Raw genomic sequence first — 23935 nt, forward strand, 5'->3', positions numbered from 1 at the left:
ATCCTTTGGATCTTTCATGGCTCAGCTCAGGCTCACCTCACTTCCTATCCCAGTATTTTATTATATGTTAATATTATATTAGTGCTTTTTCTCCCTCTTGGAAAGAAGCAAGCAAGCATTTATTGAATACTTATATGTACCAGGCACTATGCTATGCTTTACAAATACTATCTCATTTGCTCTTCACAACCTTGGACTGTAGGTGCTATTATGATTTCTATTTAAGTGTTAAAGATAATAAAGCGAATGGAGTAAGGTGACTTGACTAGATTAACAGCTAGTATGTATCTAAGGTCATATTAGAATTTATGACTTCCTGGCTACAGGCCCAGGGCTCTATCCAATATGATAATGAGCTACTAAATGATCTTGTATCTATTTTGTATCTAACCATCTTGTAACCATTTTTGCATATCACTGTCTCTTATCTTATATAACTATCTTGATCTTGTATATACGTCCATACTGTCTCTTCTGAATAGATTACAAACTCTCTGAAAGCAGGATGTAACCTACAACATTTTCATCTAGATAAATTTAGATTAAAGGGAACGTTCAGGGCATCTCAGGAAAAATAATGTAAAAGTGTCACAAAGAAATGTTACATGAAGATTATGTGTGTATGAAAGGAAAGGAAATATAATACTAAGAAAGTACTTAGAGCACATACCCTTCTGAAAATTTGGTGAAGCTTTTGGACTCTTTCTTATTTTAAGTAATTGAAGGAAAAGCCAAATTTTGTTCTGAGGTTAGAAAAAGTAAAGATATATATTTTTTTCCTATCCAAATTCATAAACTTGCCCTGCTATCTTTTCATGGGTCTTTTAACCTTAACCTAAAAACATTTAGTTTAGATTAGCAGTTCTCAAAGTGTTGCCTACGTACTCCTAGAAGTCCCTAAGACCCTTTCAGGTGATCCTCAAGGTCAAAACTATTTTTATAATAACTGTTTTCATCACTCATTTCAGAAATGTTCAACTCTCTGTGATCCCATTTTAGGGTTTTCTTAGCAAAGATATTGGAGTGGTCATTTCCTTTTCTAACTCATTTTACAGATGAAGAAACTGAGGCAGATAAAGTTAAGATTTATTCAGGGTTACATCTTTAATAAGTGTTTGAGGCCAGATTTGAACTCAGAAAGATGAGTTTTCCAGATTTCAGGCCTGGCACTTTATCCACTTTACCAGCTAGTTCTCCTCCAGAAGAATACTAAAATGTTATTTGCCTATTAAAATACTTCTTTCTTTTTCCAACCACATAATATCTGTATGAGATTGGATTTTCTTTATATACTTCAATCAAAACAACAAATCATAACAGACTGAAAGCTAAAGCAGATATGAAAATCTAGTTGTCTTCTATTCAGGCAAACAATGAAATTTACAAAAATATGTAAGCCAATGCCATTCTTCTCACTAAATCCTTATTATAGAAAATATAATTATTTTTTCATGAAAAAGTTATATCTTATACTGGATTAGTTGCCCTCTAGGGGAGCGGGGAGGGAAGTGAGGGGAAAAATTGGAACACAAGGTTTTGCAATGGTGACTGTTGAAAATTATTCATGAACACGTTTTGAAAATGAAAAATTAATAAAAAATGTTATGTTAAGATGCAATGTGTTTTTTTATTGTCACTCTAATAGATGAATATATATTTCAAAATTTATTAGCTCTAATATGCTAAATTATTGATAGACACAACCCATGTAAATGAAAGTTTTGGGGATCCTCAATAATTTTTTAAAATGTAAGAAATACTCTTAAACTTTAATAATTACTGGTTTACAACAGAGGTGGCAAACTTGTATCCCCTCCACTCCCCCAAAACTCCTGAGTACAGTTTTAATCAGATTAAAATGTAATCGAGAAATATTTAACAAAATAAAAAAATTATAATGCAATATGGATAATGTTTACTTGTGGTTTTCCAAATCAATATGTTTCATTAGGGATCTGTTTCTATTTGAGTTTGATAACCACTAGTTTGGATGCATATTAACGCCTCAAGAGAGACCTGGATTCAAATTCTACCTCTGACATTAACTAGCTATGTCACCCCTGACAAATCAGAGCTCATTACCTGAGCTCTGAGCCTCATCTAACTCTTAAAGGCTATGCTATCAACTTCCATGAAGAGAGTTTTCGTATCTAGAGTTCTCACAACAAATGATATCCCAGATTTGATGATGATAAAAATATTTTAGGCCTTTCTGAGCAACATTGTCTCCATCCCCTGAATCCCAGGAAGGGAGGTGCCAAATGTGATCTGAAAGGTAGACTATTCAGTGAAATGGGCTCTGCCACAAGTACATTAGAATGAAGGAAGATAATCCAGATGACAGACTGCCATGAGATATATAAGACTCAAGATACATATTGATGCAACAGAAAGAACCATGGAATCTGAGAGAAATCCAAAGGAACCTGGATTCAAATCCTGACTCTGATATTTAATAATTATGTGACTTTGGGACAAATCCATCTACCAATCTCGGTATCATTTTTCTTGTCTATAAAACCAGAGTTAGAATAGATAACCTTTAAGGTTGCTCAACTATAAATCCATGATTCTATCACCCAAAGAGTAATGATGCTACGAAATTTGAGTGACAGAAGGATGAAATCTTTGGCCAGTGCTTGGCACACAGTAGGAACTTAATAGACATCTATTGGCTAGTTTAAATAAACTAGCAATGGCCTTCTTCCTGCTTTCCAATAGAGAGATGGATAACTTTAACATTACTCATATTAACTGCTGCCTCTCCACGTGCTATTTAGGGGATGGGGCAGACCTATAAATCACTATTCAATTAATACTGCTAACCACAAGCACTATTCCTTTCATACCTCTCTCCCCTGAAAGATGAGTTAAACCCGTAATTTGTCTATAAGAGCTTTCATTGACACTGGTTTGGGCAACCCCACCCTTAGGATGAGCTCAGAGACACAATGTGGTTTGTGTTTTTTTTTTTGTTGTTGTTTGTTTGTTTGTTTTTTTAAAACCACCTTCCTCCCATCTCTGTTCTTCTTTCTTCATCATCTCATGTCTGGATTACTGTATAAGCCTTTGAACTATTTACCTCTAATTTCTCCTTCCAATTCATTCTGAACACTGCAGCTTAAATCGCTTCCAAACACTCCTTTCATCAGCTTACTTCTCCTATCTATGTACATGGAATGAATACCTGTTGCCTATATGATCAAATTCAAACTCTCCACTTGATCTTTGAGGCTTTCCAATAATCTGATCCCTACTTTACCCAGTCAACAGTATTCCTCCTTATCTCATAATTCCTTAGCATAAGCTCTCATTTATTACTGTCCTTTATATATGATAAGCTTATTCCTGACTATCTAGTTTGCTTATTATGTGTTCTCTCCCAGAATGCTCTTCCCTGCTTCTTTTCACTAATCCAAATTCTACCACATTTCAAGCCCTGGCTTGAATCGCCTTTCTTCCCTGACAAACTTCATTACCATAATATCTCCATTAATGTGCCAATTAATATTTAATATCTGGCCCTCTAAGTGGAAAATATACCCATGACACACTTTTAAGTTTAATCTACAATATTAATATTTTTCTCTATCACTTTCTTAGGTCTAGATAATCAGCAAAACAATAAATCATGTCGCAATTGATAGTCTGCCAATTTTTGAGGAGTAAGTGATCACAATGGAAATTAAACAATGGATTTCTCCCTTTCTGAAATTCCTAGATCATTTATAATTTGTTTATGAAGTCAAATGTGAATGATCTCTTATGTCCCATTTTTCTATAATTGTTCTACTCTTCTCTAATTGTTTCTTATCCTTAAATCAATCAGAGAAATAAACTAGTACTAAAAAAATCCCCTTAAGTCAACAAGCATTTCTTTTTAAAAAACAAAAGTATTTATTTAGGACATCATGTGAATATTGAGAGAATATTTTTTAAATCAAATAATTCTTGGTCCCTTACCAATGAGTACAACTTTTTTGAAGAGTCAAGGGGGATAATAATCAAATCTCAACTAGTCACATTATAACTTATAGTCCTGTGGTAGAAAAATCTAAGGTTTAATACCATCTGACTCATGAAATTCCATGGAAATCAGTCAGGGAAAGCTAGAGATTCTTGTATGAGATGGCTAGAAATATGTCAGGACTTGGGTTTGAGGATTCCATATCAAGTAGTATTTTTTAAGCACCTACTACACGCCAAGCACTGTTCTAAGTCCTAGGAATACAAAGAAAAACATAAGATAGATCCTGTTCTCAAAAAGCTCACAGTTAAATGGTGCAAATATGCAAAGACCATATACAAACAAAATATATACAAAATAAAGTAGAGATAGGTAACAAAGAGAAGGCACCAGACTTAAGGGAGATTTGGAAAGACTTCTTGAAGAAAGTGGAATTTTAGCTGGGCCCTAAAGGAAGAAAGGGAATTTAGGAGGCAGAAAGGAGAAGGAATAGAATTGGGGCAGGGAGAGTGACCAGGCTAAGGCAATATTCTAGGCATGAGGTACTGAGGGTTTGTACCAGAGTGGTGACTGTGTCAGAAGCGATCAGGGAGATATTTGAGAGTGATGTTATAAATGTGGAAATGATAGGACTTAACCACTGATTGAATATAGGGGATAAGGAGATTAATGATGAGGATACACACTCTTTTCTCATCCTGAATAAGAATTCTTCTGCCACTGTGAATCAAACTTATCAGACAAAGAACATTGAGATTTTGGTCTCTGTCCTAATGGAATCAAATGTACAGCCTGGGAACTACTGTATAAGCCTTTGAACTATTTATCTTACATTCCTGGGACTTCATATTCATTCTCTTTGGAAGCAAGGGCCCCCTGCCACTGGAAAACCTGGATGTGGGAATTCAGGTTCAAGGAACTGCAAAGATCACAGATCCTAATATCCTAAGATCACAGGTCACCTACTCCCATCCCTTCATTTTATAGAAGAGGAAACTAAGATTTTGAGAAGATAAATGACTTGCCCATCTGGGAAGTGTCAGAGATTGGATTTGAATCCAGGTATTCCTTATTCCAAGGCTAGCATTCTAGAATAATGATGCTACAGTCATTCTTAAAGAATATTTTGGATTACTTAATATATTGGATCACATGCCATGTAGGGGAGGGGGTGGGGGGAAGAGGGAAAATTGGAACACAAGGTTTTGCAAAGATCAGTGGTGAAAAATTATCATTGCATGTGTTTTGGAAATAAAAATCTTCAATTTAAAAAAAGAGTATTTGTTAAGAGGAGATGATCTTATTTTTTCCTTAGGGAGGACACCAAGCTTGGGTTATTAGGTGCCTCTGGAGAACAGCTGCTTTCCTATAGTCAGATTTAGATGATCAATTGTGAATAGTAACATCCACATTCTCCATAGAGCATTAACACAGGATATTTCTTCTTCAGAATAGGAAGTGGCAAAGATAATGTATGGAATGTAGAGTTGGAACTTTTTATCCTCTTGAGCTGCCTTAATGAAACAAAAGGAGAAGTTGAGGGAGGTGTTAAAGGAGGAAGACAGCTCTGCTCTTCTATCACAGATACCTCCACATCATCCTTAAAGTCAACTCTCCCCTTCTTTCCCCACAAAAGAAAGATGGCCCTGGGAACTGTGATCTATATCATGGCAGCCAGTGACAGGAGGCCCTTTTTCCCCAAAGAGAATAAATATGGAGCTGTAAGAATGTAATGGCTGTACATTATTCCATTAGGATTGAGACCAAAATCTCAGTGTTGTTCACCTGATTAGTTTGATTCCCAGTGGCAGAAGAGTACTTATTCAGGACTGAGGACAGAATGTGTATCCCCATCCTGAATCCCCTTAGCTTCCATATCCAAATAGTGGTCAAGTCCACATTTACAATATCACTCTCAAATATCCCCCAATTCTCCTCTGACACAGTTACCACTCTGGTACAAACTCTTATCACCTCATGCCTAGATTATTGCCCTAGTCTAGTCGATCTCCCTGCCCCAAATCTTTCCTCACTCCCTCCTCACTCCTATCCATCCATCATTCTGCAGTCAAATTAAACATCTTAAATCTCAAGGCTGAATATATCACCTCCTTGTTCAATAAATTCCAGAGATTCCCTATCACCCTCATGATCAAATATAAAATCCTCTGTTTGGCATTCAAAAGTCTTCATAATCTGGTCTACCCCTCCCCATCCCAACACATACCTTTTGAATTTTTTTTTCATGAGGCAATCAGGATGAAATGACTTGCCAAGGTGACACAGCTAGTAAGTGTCAAGTGTCTCTGGTATTCTATCCACAATGCTATCTAGCTGCTCCTTAAGTCTTACTATACCTTTCTCCTCTTCACATACTCTTAGATCCAGTAAACTTCTTTCTTTCTGTCTCTTTCTTTCTATTTTTCTTTTTTTATGGGTTGGGTAATAAACCACAAACCTTCAATGTCACTGAAATCTAGATCAGACACAACATTTGAGTAGGCATCCCTAACCCTTTTTCTAGCCAGGACCTGTCTGGGCCAGGTCTAACCATCTGGACTTCTTAAAGAGCTAAGAATCTATTGAGGTGATACTCACACACATCAGCCTGACGGACATTTTTCATCCGAATGATTCTCACTGAGAGCAGGTAACAGGGAGACAACCGATCCTGTAGAAGGAGCAGAGATCAAATATAATGTTAAGAAAGCTGTAATTAGTTCGGCTCATAGACATGGAATGGATGTGTTTTTCCTAATAATATACCATCTTTGCAGATGATAATAGTACCTCCTTATAGTAGTGCTATTCATAGTACTTATAGTATAGTACGGGGCTATAGTGTCGATCAGGCTGATGTGTTCTGGATTGATGGTTCTCAGAGTGTTATCTAGAGAATACTGGGGGTCTGTGAAATCCTTTCAGAGGGTCTACAAATTCAAAATTAGTTTTTTATTTCTGACATGGTAAATATATATAAATATAGCCCTTGTAAATAAAAACTTTTTGGACAGATCCCCAATCATTTTTAATAGCATAAAGTTCCTGAAAATAAAAGTCTGAGAATCACTTGTGACCTTTTTCATCTAAAAAGGCATATAGATATACAAATAGGTATAAAAATCAAACATTTACCAATAATAAATCATAATTTTGTGGCCCCCCACATTGAGTTATGAGACCCCCATACTGGAGTTGCAAACCACAGTTTAAGAATCTGGGACATAAATCATAGGGGCAAGGAGATAAGAACCTCTTGAATATTTATGACACTGTGAACCTAGATGATAGTGAACAAAGCTCAACATGATCAAAATGAAATCTTTGTGTCTGAAACATGTTTACTCAAAATTCTACCCTTTCCCAATAATTCCACTGTCCAGAACTCAGAGCCTTCTTCAGTTTGCTTCTCTCATATTTCATCATCAGTTTTCTATAGAATCTATCCTTTTCCTTTTGGTTTCCCCTCTCATCTGCTTCCCAGACCCTCTGAAATCTGTCCTATCCAAGTTTCCGGTTTCCTTCCTTTTCTTAGTTCCATCTTTCTTTTGGGAAATCTTTGACCATGTGATCTCCTTTCTTAACTTCTCAAACTTCTCAGACTTCTAATACTATTTTCATATAAAGGAATAACTTCTCATTCTCTACCATCTAGCCTTCTATCTTTGCTTGGCTATCATCTTCTACTTTTCTGCCCACTCTCTTTAACTATGCAGGTCCGAGGGCCAGTGGACTTAATCTAAAAGAGCAATTTTCAAAGTATGGTCTAGAGCACACCCTTTCTGGGGATTCATGAGATCAAAACTATTTTTATAATAATATTAAGATGTTTTCATTTCTAGAATGTAGCAACTATAAAATCCATATAAACAAGAAGCTTGGGGGTGGGGGTCTTCTTCACTAACTTTTAAGAGTGTTAAGAGATCCTGAAACCAGAAAGTTTGCGAATCACTGAAGAATCTGGAAGACTAGATAGAGGAGGGTTTTGGATAATGGACAAGGTAGCAGAAATTTTCAAATAAACAGAGAACATAACTCTACCACAGTCATTGGGTGAGAGCAACATTGACAACAGTCCAATTACCTTGTACTCAATTATACCTTTAATAAAAGTTTGTTCAATTATGTTTAATATATATTGGATTGCTTGCTGTCTAGAAGAGGGAGGGGGAGGAAGAGAGGGAAAAAATTTGGAACACAAGGTTTTGCAAGGGTGAATATTGAAAACTATCTTTGCATATAATTAGAAAGTAAAAAGCTATTTTTAAAAAAAGCTAAAAAAGTTTGTTCAATTGTTGACTTTAGAGTTGGATTAGGAATTGAGTGACAGTGCAGAATTAACTTCAGAGTACAATACCAGATCTTAAACTATACTATAAGGCAGTAATTATCAAAAAGTACTTGATACTGACTGAGAAATAGGAAAGTAGATTAATGGAACAGAGTATATATACAATTTACAGCAGCAAATAAATATAACAACCTTGTATTATTTAGTAGAAACTGTTGGGAAAACTAGAAAGCAGAATGGCAGAAACTGGACATAGACCAATATTTTATACCATTTATACCATTTAGCAAAATCAAAGATAAAGTCAAAATGGATACATGACCTAGATATAAAGAGAAATATTACAAGAAAATTAGAAGAATGTGGAACATATTACATATCAGACTTAAGATAAGAGAACAATTTATAAATATACAAGTGATGGAGAGCAATGTTAAGTGTAAAATGGACATAAAACAAATGTAGCTAAGATCAGAAAGAACAGAAAATTGTGGAAAATTTTTATAAACAGTTTCTCAGATAGAGCTTCTTCAGAGCCATTGTCTACATGACCTTGGATAAAATGGTCACTTAACTTTTCAGTATCTTGGCCAACACTCTGACTATAAGTTAAAGAGGATGTGTCAACTTGCTTTGGTGAGGGGAGAACCCTCACCTGAGTGTTATCCGTATTAATGAAATAATAGGTTCAGTCCCTGTTCTGTAAGGTTAGGCTTTAAAAACAAAAACAAAAACAAATAAACAAAAAAAAAACTGGTGGAGTCTGAATACAGATTGAAACATACTTTTAAAAAAATTTTATTTCTGTTTTTTTGGTTTGTTTTGTTTTTAGTTTTGGCCTGTGTTTGCAACATAATTAATATGGAAATATGGTTGATTGCTCTGAGAAATTATTTAACCTCCATCGAGGATCTAGAGTAGGGCATTCATATCAAATCCTTTCCACATAATCTTTGATACCTCTAAACAATGGGTTTTATCAGTAGACCACTGATACTGGATCTTTTCTCCTAGAACTTTGACTTAGAATCAATTTGAGAGAGTTAACTTAGTGAATATGGTAAAATTGCTTCCTCTTTTACACTTGTCAGCCAGCACATGTTGAAGAGCAGACTGGTTCAGCTCCAGGATGCTCATCTGCTTAATTCTGCATTTCCAGGGCTTTTTCCTTTTATCCTCAACTACTTCCTTTAAAAAATCATCCCTTATAACAGATTTTTCAGAAGAATTTTAAAAAGTAATTCAGCAAAACCAATTAGCATATTAACTATGTCTGACAATATATGCAATACTCCACATCCATAATCCCAGTATGTGTAATACTCCATGTTCATAATCCCACATCTCTGTAAAGATGGGGTAATTTTCACTCTGGAAAAGGTAGATTACTTAATTCTGAAACAATAAATTATTCTCTCTCTCTCTCTCTCTCTCTCTCTCTCTCTCTCTCTCTCTCGCTCCTTCTTCTCTTTGTCTTTGTCTCTGTCTTTCTGTCTCTGTCTCTGTCTCTCTGTCTGTGTCTGTGAGTGTGCCTGTCTCTGTCTCTGTCTCTGTCTCTCTCTTCTCTCTCTTCTCTGTCTCTGTCTCTGTCTCTGTCTTCTCTCCTCTTCTCTTTCTCTCTGTCTCTGTCTTTCTGTCTCTGTCTCTGTCTCTCTGTCTGTGTCTGTGAGTGTGGCTGTCTCTGTCTCTCTCTCTCTCTCTCTCTCTCTCTGTCTCTCTCTCTCTCTCTCTCTCTTCTCTCCTCTTCTCTGTCTCTCTGTCTCTGTCTCTGTCTCTCTCTCTTTCTCTCAATAGTTGCTTCAACAATCACTTCACAAGTTATCTGAGATGCTGTATTTGAAGCCACAAGGTCAACAATGCATCAGCTGTTCATTTTTATAAAATGAACTCAGGAATGTTTATTTTCATGCTCAGAAATTCATCCTGTTCTACCTCTTACTTTATAATGTACATTGGAGGATGTGGTTTCTACTCTTTTGAAAGTTTTCCAGTGATCTTCAGCAAAAAAAGCAATAAAATTCTGATCCGATTCTCCTCTTGAGGAAGCCTGGCCAGGTCATGGGAAATGGGATCAGATAAGAGGTACCATCTCTTTAATATTTCATTGCTTAGAGACAGGACTGCTGAAGCTAAAAGTGACTTGCCCTAGTTAATTCAAACATGTTCGAGAGGAGGAAGGCAAGGGCCAGGTTTTAGAAACAAGAAAACAAATGCACTAGCTAAGAGAGCTCAGGGGCAGTTATGTGGTGCAGTGTATAGAATCCTGGGCTTGGAATTAGGAAAAACTCATCTTCCCCAATTCAAATCTAACCTCAGACACTTAACTGTGTGAACCTGAGCAAGTCACTTAATCCTGTTTGCCTCAGTTTCCTCATCTGAAAAATGAACTGAAAAAGGAAATGGCAAACTACTCCAGTATTTTGCAAAAAAAAAACTGCAAATGAAGACTTAAATGAACTGATGTAAAGTGAAATGAACAGAATCAGGGGAACATTGTACACAGTAACAGCAATATTGTGAAATGATCAACTGTGAATGACTTAGCTATTCTCAGCAATACAATGATCCAAAATAATTCTGAAGGATTTATGATGAAAAATGCTATCCATTCCCAGAAAAAAAAAACTGGTGGAATCTGAATACAGTCTGAAGCATACTTTTTAAAAACTTTCTTTATTTCTGTTTTTTTTTTAAGTTTGTACTGTGTTTGCATCATGATTAATATGGAAATATGTTTTGCATGACTATACATGTATAACCTATATAAAATTGCTTTCTCAATGAGCAGGATGAAATGGGAGGGAGAGAATTTGGAACTCAATTTTTAAAATGTATATTGAAAATTGTTTTTACATGCAATTGGGGAGAAATTAAAAATTGAACTAAATTTTTTAAAAAAGAAAACTCCAAATGGGGTAAAAAAAAAAAAAAAAAGAGTTGGACATGTCTGAAAAATGAGTGAACAACAAGGACAGCTCAGGGAAATTTGGGCAAAACCTTATACCCAGAGGACCTTTTGCTTTCCCTCTTGCTTTTTAAAAACTGTAATTAGTGATCTAATTGGGAAGATTCCAAACCAAAGCAGTGGTTGATTTCAGCCTCAGAAATGAGTCAAGTCCTCAGAGAATCTCCTAACAGCTCTTCTGTCTCTTAGAAATGTGGCTTGTTAACATTCAAGCCTCCACTTGTCGTGACATCTTAGAATCACAGAAAAACCCTAGATACCACCAAGTCCAACCCACTCACTTTTGAGATAAGGAAACTGAGGCACACACACAAAAAAAACCCTGACTTTCTCAAGATTAGCACAGCAAATAAATGCCTGAAGCAGGTTTTGAACTCAGTTCTTCCTGGCCACTGCCCTGGCCACTACAACATGCTACTCTTATCCTCCAGTGAGGACTTTGGTACATCCAGAACAGATAGCTATGATTCTATTCTGTAGGTTCTTCTGGAAAGGAGCCTTCTCTTCAGCCTCCTCTCAAGGAAGTCTCTCCTTGTTGCCCAATTCAGATACCTCCTTCTTCTGAAGCAGTTATGTTTTCTTGTATTGTCCTTAGCAAAGACAGTACATAACTAGCCACCATATTCTAGAAGAACCCATCAGAAATGTGAAGACAGTTTTTGAGGAGCCTTTCTCGTCTTTCCTTCTACCTGAACAAAAGAACCTATCTCATGTAGATATTGGGGGAAGCACTGAATTTGCAGTTGAATGTCCTGAGATCAAATCCCTGCTTTGGTACCTAGATATTGGATTTGGATAAATTATCTCCCTGTTTCAGCCTCTGAATCCAGGTTCTTGGACTCCAAATTCAATGTTCTTTTCACTATTCTGCCTCCCTCCTTAGTTTGAGATCAAAGTATTTTCTAAGTTTACATCTTCCCAGTCTTTTTATTTTGTTCCTTTTGAGTTTGCAGTCTTTACTTTCCAGGTAAAACTCTAGGATTTCATTCCAAGAAAGTGTTTTTTCTTTGCCTTTGACTTGGCTGCTGGTACCCAGAGAACTTGTCTATTTACTACAGCTTGTCTATTTACTACAACTGCCTTTGTGAAAGGAAGGAAAGAGAATAAGCAAGTCACTTAAATTCTGTCTGCCTCATTGGGGATAATAATAATACCTACCTCATAAGTTTGTAAAAATCAAAAGACAAAATGTTTGTAAAGCACCTAACACAATGTCTGGAACCTAATAGGCTTGTAATAAATTCTTGTTTCCTATTTATATACATGTCTCCTGATAGTATGTTCTGAGAGCAGAGATAGTTCCCTTCTTAGTTCTTTATCCCCAACATCTATCAGAGTATCTAGCTCAGAGTAGGAAATTAATAAATATTTGTTGATTATTGCTTGAGTGATAGATACCATATTTTGGTTTTCCTCTCAAAAGCTAGACAAATATGCCTTATTTTTCTAAACAAACATGATTTCTTAGCTTTAGCTTTCACTGTCAATGAACAAATGGGAGTTTTGGTTATGAATTTACTTGAATTAATTGCCAACTTGGGTCACTTCTGGTATGATGGGTAACCACATTTGGGAGAGTACAGCTGAGAGACTAAGCCTATGAAACTAAAATAACCCTCTTTGAGGTTCAGAATTTCCTTTGTCTCTGGTTGATGATTACTGAAGTTACACTGCCTGCCTCCACACTGCCAGTGTTCCCCCTTGAAAAGGAAGACATCTCTCCACAGACACTGGAGGAAACTCCTACTCTGAGGCTTTTTGAAATGATCAGATTCAACCCAGGTCAAAGGTACCACGTTCTCCTCACACCCAAAAGCATGCTGGGTGTAACCACCAAATCCTTACAACATTCACGTCAGCTGTTGGGACAGCCTGTGATAACAGGTTAAGACATATAGGCTTCTCAGTGCAAGGATGTCATCAGATGGCTAAGGGCGTCAGGGGCTCAGAATCCCTCAGAGGCCATGTAGGCAAATTGAGCAGCAGAGATGGTAAAATATGAAAATGGCAAAATGGAGGAAAGGCTTTGCTGTCAGAGGATCTGGGTTCTAGTTCTGACTTCCATACCTTGATGCTTTATGACTGGACAAAGCACTTGACTGCTCTAGGTCTCTAAGCTGTAGTAGTTAGTTGGAGAATTAATTTTTGAGACATCTGCTAACTCCATATCTTGATCTTATCCAATAATTCTTTCTTTAAAGAATTTGCAGAAACCTCATTATCAGAATCTGGGAGAAACACCCTTTCATCTGAGCCAGTTTTAGTTTTATCAGTAATCAAATCCTGGATACTGACAGCAGGGTAAATGAGGTAGCTAAATTCTTGGAATAAATCCCAATTTCCTTATTCTCTAAATAGTCTTATAATCTTTCCCTTTTCAGAATTGGGCCTTCTTGTAGAATCCTGTGATTTATTTTGGCAGTGGCCATCTCATCAATACTCCCCACCCCAGAGCAACTGTAAGGGAATATTTGGTATTGGAGGTGGGGGTTTCCTGTGAAGGAGGGAACCCCAGAGAAGGGAATTTCCAGTGTTCCAAAAAAATATCATCTTTGCCCAGAATCTTGGCCAGAAGTGTTAAGCATTTCAAACCCATGGATGTGACATCAAGGGGCATGGAAGAAATGGTAGTATGTGTCATAGAGCCATAACTAACTTTAACTATGCCTGAGGAAAATTCATTTGGGATAGAAAACACAGAGGCAGTTACTCAAAGAGGGCTATCCAGATAATTGAACTCTAGAGAAGAGTGTAGGAAAAAGAGGACCTTGAGAGAAGGATACCATCACTGCAGAGCTACAATGATAACAGCCAAAGGTTGTTGTATCCTTGGAACCATTATAGGAATGAAATATAGTTTCTGGGGGAAGAACTGGGAATTCTTTTCCCCCATGTGAATCTCATGGGGGCAAAGCACTGATCTCCCCACTCCAGTTACAGATCTAAGCAGTTATTCAACAGAGGGCTTCCCATACTCTCACCCCTTGAAGCCAAAACTGTGGTATCAGTATTATCTAAATCTCTTCATTTATCTCTTAAGAAACTCTTAGTATATCACTGAGTTTTATTCCAAGGATCATATTCAAAAAACATATTTGCTAAGCACTTGCAATTCTCAACACTACTTTAGGTGTAAAGAGTTCAGAAAGTATAATGTGATATATCTACTTTGACGAAAGTCAGAATCCTCTTCACAAAGTTCCAAAGACATAGAGATGACCCATTTAACATATGGCAAAAAAAAGTTCGGAGATATTCATGGACCGAACTTAAGACTCATAACTTCTATCAGACAAGGACTGGAATAGAAAAGTGTTCATTCTCAAGACCAAGGCTTTTGTTTGTTTGTTTGTTTGTTTGTTTGTTTTTTGGTTAGGCTATGAGGTCTTTTTATAATCTGCTAGAGCTGTCCACAAAGCAATGAAACTATATGTCCATGATGGGCAGAGTGAGATAGTGAGTTGCAGTGAGAGAGTGAAAAGAAATAAATAATGGATTCTCAACAGAAACACACTTGCACACCAAAAAATCAGATGACTCCTTAGGGGAAATACCTGATTGCTTTTTGGGCCAATGATCCATGCTTAGCAATAGTGCTGACTCTTTAAGAAATATTCTCCACCCAGAATGTCGGCTTGGTTTCAGCATGGGTTTCAAGGTATTTGATCCTGGAGCTGGGTGCAAAGCTAATGTACTCCTGGATTCACATCTGATCCTTTTGATTCTTAGTCACATAATCTTATATCACTTTTTAAATCTTAGTCACAAATCCACTAGCATCTCTCACAGCTACGCCCCTTTCCCCCTAGGTGTTTCAGTCTGAAGATTGGTACCAGATATCAATCTCAAGTCCTTTAAGGAAAATCCTATTAACTAAGAACAAAGCCAAATCTAAGGTGTCCCCTAGTCCCCTTGGCTGTCAACAGCTACTGTTCCTCTACTCCAACACCTGCCCTCTTAGCTCCTGCCTCTTCTCAACCCAAGCCCTGCTGCTTAATGAAATTGTCACGACACACAGGACCTCTCCCTCCCCACTTTTGTCTCCCAGCCCCATGCTGTCCATGGTTTCCTCACCTCGGAGGTACAGGTGTCTGGAGGGACTGCATCTGCTCCCCCACCTGAGTCTGATGGGTAATGGGGTACCCAGACTGGTAGCTGGTTCTGAAACATCTCTGCTGCTCTAAGGCTGTCCTGGCAGAATGAGCTGCTTTATACACTGACTCATAGCCCCACCCTCCCAGCTCCCTCCCAGGAGTCAAGTTTGGATGCTTAGGTGAGCAGCTCAGGGTATGTAGAGTTAGCCAAGGACCTAAATCTCCAAAGAATACCACCACGGCCAGAAAAGGATCCCTACGAATAGATGCCTTAGCCTTAAAGATTCAGTATGTGTGCCAGGGACTCTGACGCCCAGCAACATCTGAGGCTGCAACGGGCAGGACTGGCGGCTCAGGGATTCCTGGGGATACAATCAAGTGGTGCATTGCAGGAGTATAATGATGATATCGCACAAGAGAATAATTAAGGACTCAAGGTCGAGACTGGCTCTGATCTAAGAAACCTACACATACACATACACACATACACAAACACATACAAAGTATGGACACATACACACAAAGTATACATCCACACACACCACACACATACACTGTATACACATACAAAGTATACACACATACACACAAAGTATATATCCATACACACACATACACACATACATACAAAATATGCACACATACACACAAACTATATATCCATACACACAACACACATACAATGTATACACATACAAAGTATGTACACATACACACAAAGTATACATCCATACACACAACACACATACAATGTATACACATACAAAGTATACACACATATACACAAAGCATACACACGTACACACAAAGTATACATCCATACATATACAAAGTATACATGCAAAGTATATATCCAAACACACACACATACATACAAAATATGTACACATACACACAAAGTATACATCCATACACACACAAAGTATGCACACATACACACAAAGTATACATCCATACACACAACACACATACTATGTATACACATACAAAGTATGCACACATACACACAAAGTATACATCTATAACACACAAAGTATGCACACATACACACAAAGTATACATCCATATATATACAAAGTATACACACAAAGTATACATACACACACAACACACATACGATGTATACACATACAAAGCATACATGTAAGTACACACAAAGTATACATGCACACAACACATATACAATGTATACACATACAAATCATACACATAAGTACACACAAAGCATACATACACATACACGCATACACACAAATACATACAAAGTATACATCCATACATAAAGTATCCACACAAAGTATACATCCATACATATACAAAGTATACATACACACACAACACATATACAATGTATACACATACAAAGCATACATGTAAGTACACACAAAGTATACATACACGCAACACATATACAATGTATACATATACAAAGTATACACATAAGCACACACAGAGTATACATAAATACACACCTACATGCACACACAAAGTATACATACATACACACCTATATATATACAAAAAGTATACACATGCACACAAACACACACAAAGCATACACACATACAACAGGGCACATGTACACACAATCACATATAAATACACACATGAATACACATACAAAGTATAAACACATACACGTGCATACATTATACACACACAAATATATACACATAATAGTAAATGCACACACATATACACTCATACACAAACACATAAATGTACAATACAACACAAGCACACATACAAATTATACACACATAAACACAAACATGCATGCTTACAAAGTCTACTCATACACAAATGCACATACACAGAAACACACACGTACAAAATGTATACACACACACACACAACACATACACACAGCATCCCCAAGGAGCACTGACTCTCCTAAAGCAACTCTCCTCACTAGCCAGACAAGAATTGTCCATGGCAGATGCAAGAAGTGGAGACCACTAGATTCAGTCATGGGAAGAGGGAGACAACTACATGGACTGTCAACAAGGGGAGGGGGAGGGCTGCTTCATCATCTGTCATTTGGGTGTCAGAAGAGAAGAGGATGAAATACTCCCCCCCCCGACCCAAAGGACAGGGGAAAACTTAGGGTGCTTCCTTCCCACTGAAGTTCCGGTGCCATTTAGGGTCTCTACCAGTATACAAGATCCTAAACTTAGAAGATGATCCCTATCTCCGTATCTGTCTCACTGAGGGGAATCAGGACAAGGGCCCCACACCCAGCTGGGAACACTGGGAGTTTCCGGCCTGAGTTTTTGCCCAGGGCAACACAACCGGCTTTTCTTGCCCTTCGATGAAGATGATCTGATGAGTATGAGACCGGATTCTGAACTTGGAGCTGAGTAAAAACCTTAATACCAAGAAGCAGAAATGGTGGGGTTTGTGATACTTGTTGTGACTTGGCCTCCTTGCTGCTGCTCTCAGCTTCATCCTCCAGAGATGGACCACAGGGTGGACAGGGACTGAGTCCTCTCTATGTGTAAGAGAAATGGATGCTTCGCTCTTTGTGTTATCTCTAAATCCTGCTGCCTTTGCTGCCATGGTGATTAACTTGCACAGCTAAATTGACTCCATGAAGATAAGGAGGCCCTAGATTAACTATGATTTCTGTGGCAACCCAACCCCCAAATTTCAAGTTAACCTGTTCATCAGGAATTGCTTAGGGGCCCAGAAGTCCTTTCCCATAGGAATTAATGTTGTATTCTGCCGTCCAAAAGTGATGCTCACTTTGGTCTCTGGTAGGTACTTCCTACCTAGGGCAGGGAGCATGGGAGAGACAGAACTAAGGACTGATTAATCAGTGGACAAACAGCATGCTTACTGAGCACTAGATGGCCAGCACTGGGCTAGGTACCATGAGAGGTACAAAAAAAGTGTGAGATATGAAACATAACTTGCTGAATTTCTACTTTTTTAAAATAAAATTTTATTGATTTATTTTGTTTTTATATCATCTGAATTTCCCAATATTGCCTTCCCTTTCAGAGCCATCCCTTGCAACAAAGAATAAAAAAGAGAGGAAAAAGTTCAGCAAAAACTAATCAACATATAAGAAAAGCCTGGCATTGTACATAATGTTTACCTTATGTGTAATGTTCTAGTCCATCAATCAAGCAATAAATATTTGTAAGGGTCAGGCACTCTGCTAAATGTTGGAGATACAAAAAGGAAAATGACATTCCCTGCACCTAAGGACCTCACCATCTAATGGGGGAGTTGACAAGCAAACAAATACAAAAAAACAACATATAGAGATATATAAAATAAACCATAAAAGAAGGGGTAGGAAAAGCTTCCTGTACCCATAGACCCTCATTTTCTTTTCTTTTCTTTTCTTTCTTTTTTTTTTTTTTTTTTTCTGAGACAATTGGGGTTAAGTGACTTGCCCAGGGTCATACAGGTAGAAAGTGTTAAGTGTATTAGTCCAGATTTGAACTCAAGTCCTCCTGATTTCAGGGCTGGTACTCTATCCATTGCACCACCTAGTTGCTATTAGACCCCCATTTTGTGAAAAAGTTAGGAGGGGTATTTTTTCTTATCTCTTTTTAGGAGCCAAGCATGATCATTATTATTTCTTTTTTCTTTTTTTGTGGATTTTTTCCTTTTTTTTTTTTTAAAGCCTTTTATTTTCAAAATATATGCAAAAAATAGTTTTCCACATTTACCCTTGCAAAACCTTTTGTTCCAAATTTTTCTCCCTCCCTTCCCTCCATTCCCTCCCCTAGACAGCAAGTAATCCAATATAGATTAAATACAGACAGTTCTTCTAAACATATTCCCACAATTATCATGCTGCACAAGAAAAATCAGATCAAAAAGGGGGGAAATGAGAAAGAAAACAAAAAACAAACAACAGAAAAGGTGGAAATATAAAGTTGTGATCCACATTCAATCCTCAGTCCTCTCTCTAGATGCATATAGCTCTCTCCATCACAAGTCTATTGGAATTGGCTTGAATCACCTCATTGTTGAAAAGAGCCAAGTCCTTCGAACTGATCATCACAGAATCTTCTTGTTGCTATAAACAATGTTCTCTTGGTTCTACTCACTTCATTTAGCATCAATTCAGATCATTATTAATTCATAGCATATATATGTACTCTTTTCCATTTCTCTTAAAACTCTAGATCTTTTATTCTTCCAAATGAATTTTACTAACATTTGGTCCAGTTTAATAAAGTAATTCACTGGTAATTTGACTAATATAGCTCTCAATCAGTACAATAATTTAGGTAATATAATTTTTTATAAATGGTATAGCCTAACTATGAGCAAATAATATCTTTTTAATTATTTAAGTCTAAGGAGCTTAACTGAAATGGCAAGACTAATATACATGACTAGTGGAGGATAACACAAGATGGTATGTAATTAAATGCTGAATTATTCAGTTTAAGCTATTAAAAAAAAAGGAATTGTTCAAAGAAGAGAAGTTGTTAGCACAGCCTAGGACTACAAGAAAAGGCTCCATAAAGAAGCTGATAACTAATCTAGGCTTGAAAAATAGGTAAGAATAAGAGAATTGAAGTGGAGACAGGAGAATTAACTGTATCTTGTCACTCAGACTTGCCTCTTCTTCCTTCCATACTAGAATTCTGAACTTTTCTTTCCTCTGTGTTACCTCAGTAAAATCCTTAGATCTGTTAATTATGTTTTTCCTGGGAAGCTTATGCCTTATTAGCCTTCTCATATCTAAGACCAGAGAGGAAAAGATAGATCATACCAGAAAGGCATTCTCAGTGACATGTCGCCTTCTCTGACAGAAAGCTTCTGAGACCCGCAAGAGTGGCCCAAGCTCTGGGCACAGGGACTTTCCTTTCATTCAAGATGGCCCAATTACAGAGAGCACAAATTTTAATCTAGTATCCACTCTTGTCTCCTTTATCCCTTTGTTGTTTTCTTTATGTTCACTTAATTAGATTTTACTTGTAAAAAGATGAGGTGGGGAGAAGGTAAGAGATCAGATAGCTATCACTTTTGAGTCGTGTAATGATTTCAGTTTTTCAGATATGCTTGGGAAACAGCAGGCTTTGGATTTGCTTGAAGGATTTTGCCCTGCTGTCTCCCAAGCTTATCTGAAAAACTGAAATCTTGTGCCAAGATCTATGTTGTCTTGTGTTACAAAGGCAATTGGTGGTGCAGTGGATAAAGTGTTGGGGATGAAGTTATGAAAACGTCAATTGAAATCTGGTCAGTAAATGTGTGACCCTGGACAAGTCACTTAACTTGTTTCCCCCTGTTCCTCAACTGTAAAATAAGAATCACTGTAACTCATACCTTGAAGGGTTGTTATAAGGGTCAAAGGAGATAATATTTGCTAAAAAAAAAAAAAAAAAAAAAAGGGGGGGGGGGAGACAGCTAGAAGGTATAGTGGATTGAGCTCCGGCTCTGAGGGCAGGAGGACCTAAGTTCAAATCTGGCCTCAGACCTTTAACACTTTATAGCTGTGTGATCCTGGGAAAGTCACTTAACCCCAATTGCCTCAGTCAAAAAAAAAAAAAAAGCCTGATACATAGTAGGTGTTATATACATGTTTATTCCTTTCCTCTTAGCACAATGACTGGCACATAGTAGGCGCTATACAAATGTCTGTTTCCTTCCTTTTCCTTTCCTTTATTCCCCCATCCTGACTCATGCCAAGGGCTTTCCTATTGATGTTAAAGAAAAAAAAGAAGGAATGAGTTCATTGTTGAAAAGAGTATGGTTTTACAGATAAAGCTCTGGACTTGGAATCAGGAAGAGCTGAGTTCAAATCTTATTTTAGACACTTAATAGCTGTGTGACTCTACAAATTATTTAGTCCCTCTCAGTTCAATTTCCTCATTTGGAAAATGGGAATAATAATAGTACCTATCTCAAAGCATTGTTGTGAGAATTATGGATATAAAAGCTTTGCAAAGTTTAAAGAACTATACAAATGTCAGTAACCCAATCCAGGGCTCCGCTCATCATAGGTCCAACAGGAACTAACTGAGGAGCAGTGTCTGTCAGTCAATAAACATTTATTAAGCACCCGCTATGCACCAGGCACTGTACTAAATGCTTGTTGTTTGTCCTCTGTTCTCAAAGAGTACCAGTGATAACACAGATGACATCCTGACTCATGGGTGAATTAGATTTAAATGAGGCAGAGCTGTGCAAAGTCGTCAGCCTCACTTTCTCTTCCAAAATCTTTGCAGTTCAGTGGTAAGGCAAAAGACAGGACAGCTGGGGATGGCCCAGGATGACCAGGGTATCTCAATGTCTGACCAGGTGAAGGCGTCCACAGGGCCTGCTTCTGCTGCCTTCAGGGCAAATGGCTCTCATCTGCTGGGGAAGGTCTTCCTCACCACTATGTTGGAGAACTGTGGATTATCTTCACCCTGCTTTAGCATATCTGCCAAGATGGCTTTGTCAGCAGCTTCTTGCCTTGCCACAGGTGAGAACTGGATGAAAGGTAGACACCAAAGGTGGACGAGTAGCCCTGAAAAGCATTCTGCAAGCTGTCCCCCCAGGGGTGCTGATTCTCCTGAAAATATCTCCTAAAATGCCTCATACCCCCACACTGACTCCCAGGGATATAAAGAAAAGCAAAAGACAGTCCCTGTCTGCTCTCAAGGAACTCACAGCCTTGTGGGAAGACACCACCTATGTCAGGAACCGCACTCCTGAGAGTTTTCCTCTTCAGCTCCTTGGGTGCCTCTTCTGGGCCATAGTTCCCCCTTCCACATCACGACTTTTCCCATTGCTATATGCCCTCGTCTCCCTCCCTTAGCAGCTGCCTCAGCTCTGAAAGGCCTCCCCTGGCCTCCCCTCCAACTCTGTTCATCTTCTCTACCCTATTAGAAGCCAGGTTCCTCCTCCACCCAGCCAGGCTTCTTTTCAAACTCTTCCATCACCAAGAGCATAACTACTAACTAAATAGTGGATTCTTTAACCATGATGAGCCTTGAAAACAAAGGGGGAAAATGCTTACCTCAAGAGTCACCATTAGGCAAAGCTTTTGTAAGTGACCTTTTATTAATATTATTGAAGCACTGGTGTTAGGGCAACAAGGGCATTGAAAGGATTGTGGGGAATCTTGAGATCTTGTCTCCAGCTGTTTCTGCCTCCTGGCATCTTCCCAATTACCCTAGAGTTTCCAGTGGTTCTCCACCCCTGGTATATACCATTTGAGAGAAAAATACCCTTCAGATGCTCTGAGAAATTACAGAGCTGCTGGCTGTGTAAACACAGAACAAGTGGATTCATTATTTATGTATGCATTTTCTATCTTCCAATCTCCATGTTTAACAGGGATGTTCCCTCTTTGTTCAGAAATATCTCCCTGTATATATCTTTACTTAAGTGATGTTGTCAGCTTCTGGAGGGTATAACTAGGAGCTGAACGAAAATTTACCTGAAGTGATATCCCACCTAGCTCTAGCCATTCAGTTCGACTTCATTAAATAGGGACAGCAAAAAAAAAAAAAAAATTGGGTGCAGATATGTGTTAGTATTCAGCCCACTGAAGGTGTCCTATACAGATTATTGGTTGTGTTATTATTTTTTGTCTTTTGTCCTCAAAGAGGACTATGACATTAGAAAAGTGAGGACTCCAGAGGAGTAAGTGAAGCTGATGACTTTGTACAATCCTCCCTCACTTAGATACTTACATAAACAAAATATTCCCTCCCCTGATCTTGTATCTCCCTTTTTTCCTCTACTCATGTTCCCCTTTCTTACCCTAGTAGCCTTTCCTTTCACTCATTCCCCTTTCCTTCCCTTCTTTATCTTGGATTTCTCCCTTCCTTTCTCTCCTTCTCTCTTCTCTTTTTTCCTCCAGACTCTTTAGTTCTCTACCAAAAAATAAGATTCTATCCTGCCATAATTGAGGAAGCTGGTTCTTATTCAAGGCAGAAGAGAAGTTCTTTAACAAATGTTCTATAGTTTGTGATTTATGAATGGAAAGAAGTGTTGTCGTCTTGTAAGAAATAGTTCTCTAAATCTATAAGTCTATGATGGATATGACAGAGAGAGAAGAGGCTGGAAATACATATATGAACTAATTGCAAAGTGAAGGAAGCAGAAATAGGCTAACAATGCATAATGTTGTAATAGTGTAAATGGAAAGAATAATCAAAAACAATGAAAATGGAATGCCGTGAGTTTATTATGACCTACTTGGGCCCAAGTGAGGAAGACAGATGGACAAATAGACAAAGAGAGAGTCAGAGATAGAGACAGAGAGATACAGAGTCAGACATACACAGAAAGACAAAGAAATAGAAAATAGATATCCAGAGAGAGAGAGAGAGACAGGCAGAGAGAAAGAAATGGATAGGTGAACAGATGGATGGATGGACAGATAATCAGATAGATATATAATATGCATAATTTATCAAACACTTATTATATTTCAGGAATTGGTCCAAAAATTCAAACAAGAAAGTCTGTCCTTTGAGCAAGCTCAATAATTCCTATTCTCAAGGAATTTATCTACAGGGGAAACATAACACATACAAAGCAATTGGATGATATGCATAATCCTGAATAACAAAAAAGGATATTCAATAAACTTGTCAGACTTTCAGGATTCTGTTGCAAAAAGATCTGGACTTAATAGAAAATTTGACATATAA

General features: G+C 37.7%; 1 protein-coding gene across 3 annotated transcripts in view; it reads right to left on the reverse strand.

Moving 5' to 3' along the window:
- Positions 1-23935, reverse strand: part of PLA2G4E (phospholipase A2 group IVE) — a 117265-nt gene that overhangs the window by 56333 nt on the left and 36997 nt on the right. For 2 of the 3 annotated variants that reach the window (XM_051977135.1, XM_051977137.1), the window contains exon 2: positions 6566-6638. In XM_051977135.1, coding sequence (XP_051833095.1) covers positions 6566-6638 — 73 coding nt within the window. Of the gene's footprint in view, positions 1-6565; positions 6639-15297; positions 15394-23935 lie in introns of those variants that run through there. The other variant, XM_051977136.1, reaches the window with a different exon arrangement.

The sequence above is a fragment of the Antechinus flavipes genome, chromosome 2 (assembly GCF_016432865.1).
Source record: "Antechinus flavipes isolate AdamAnt ecotype Samford, QLD, Australia chromosome 2, AdamAnt_v2, whole genome shotgun sequence".
Taxonomy (NCBI): domain Eukaryota; kingdom Metazoa; phylum Chordata; class Mammalia; order Dasyuromorphia; family Dasyuridae; genus Antechinus; species Antechinus flavipes.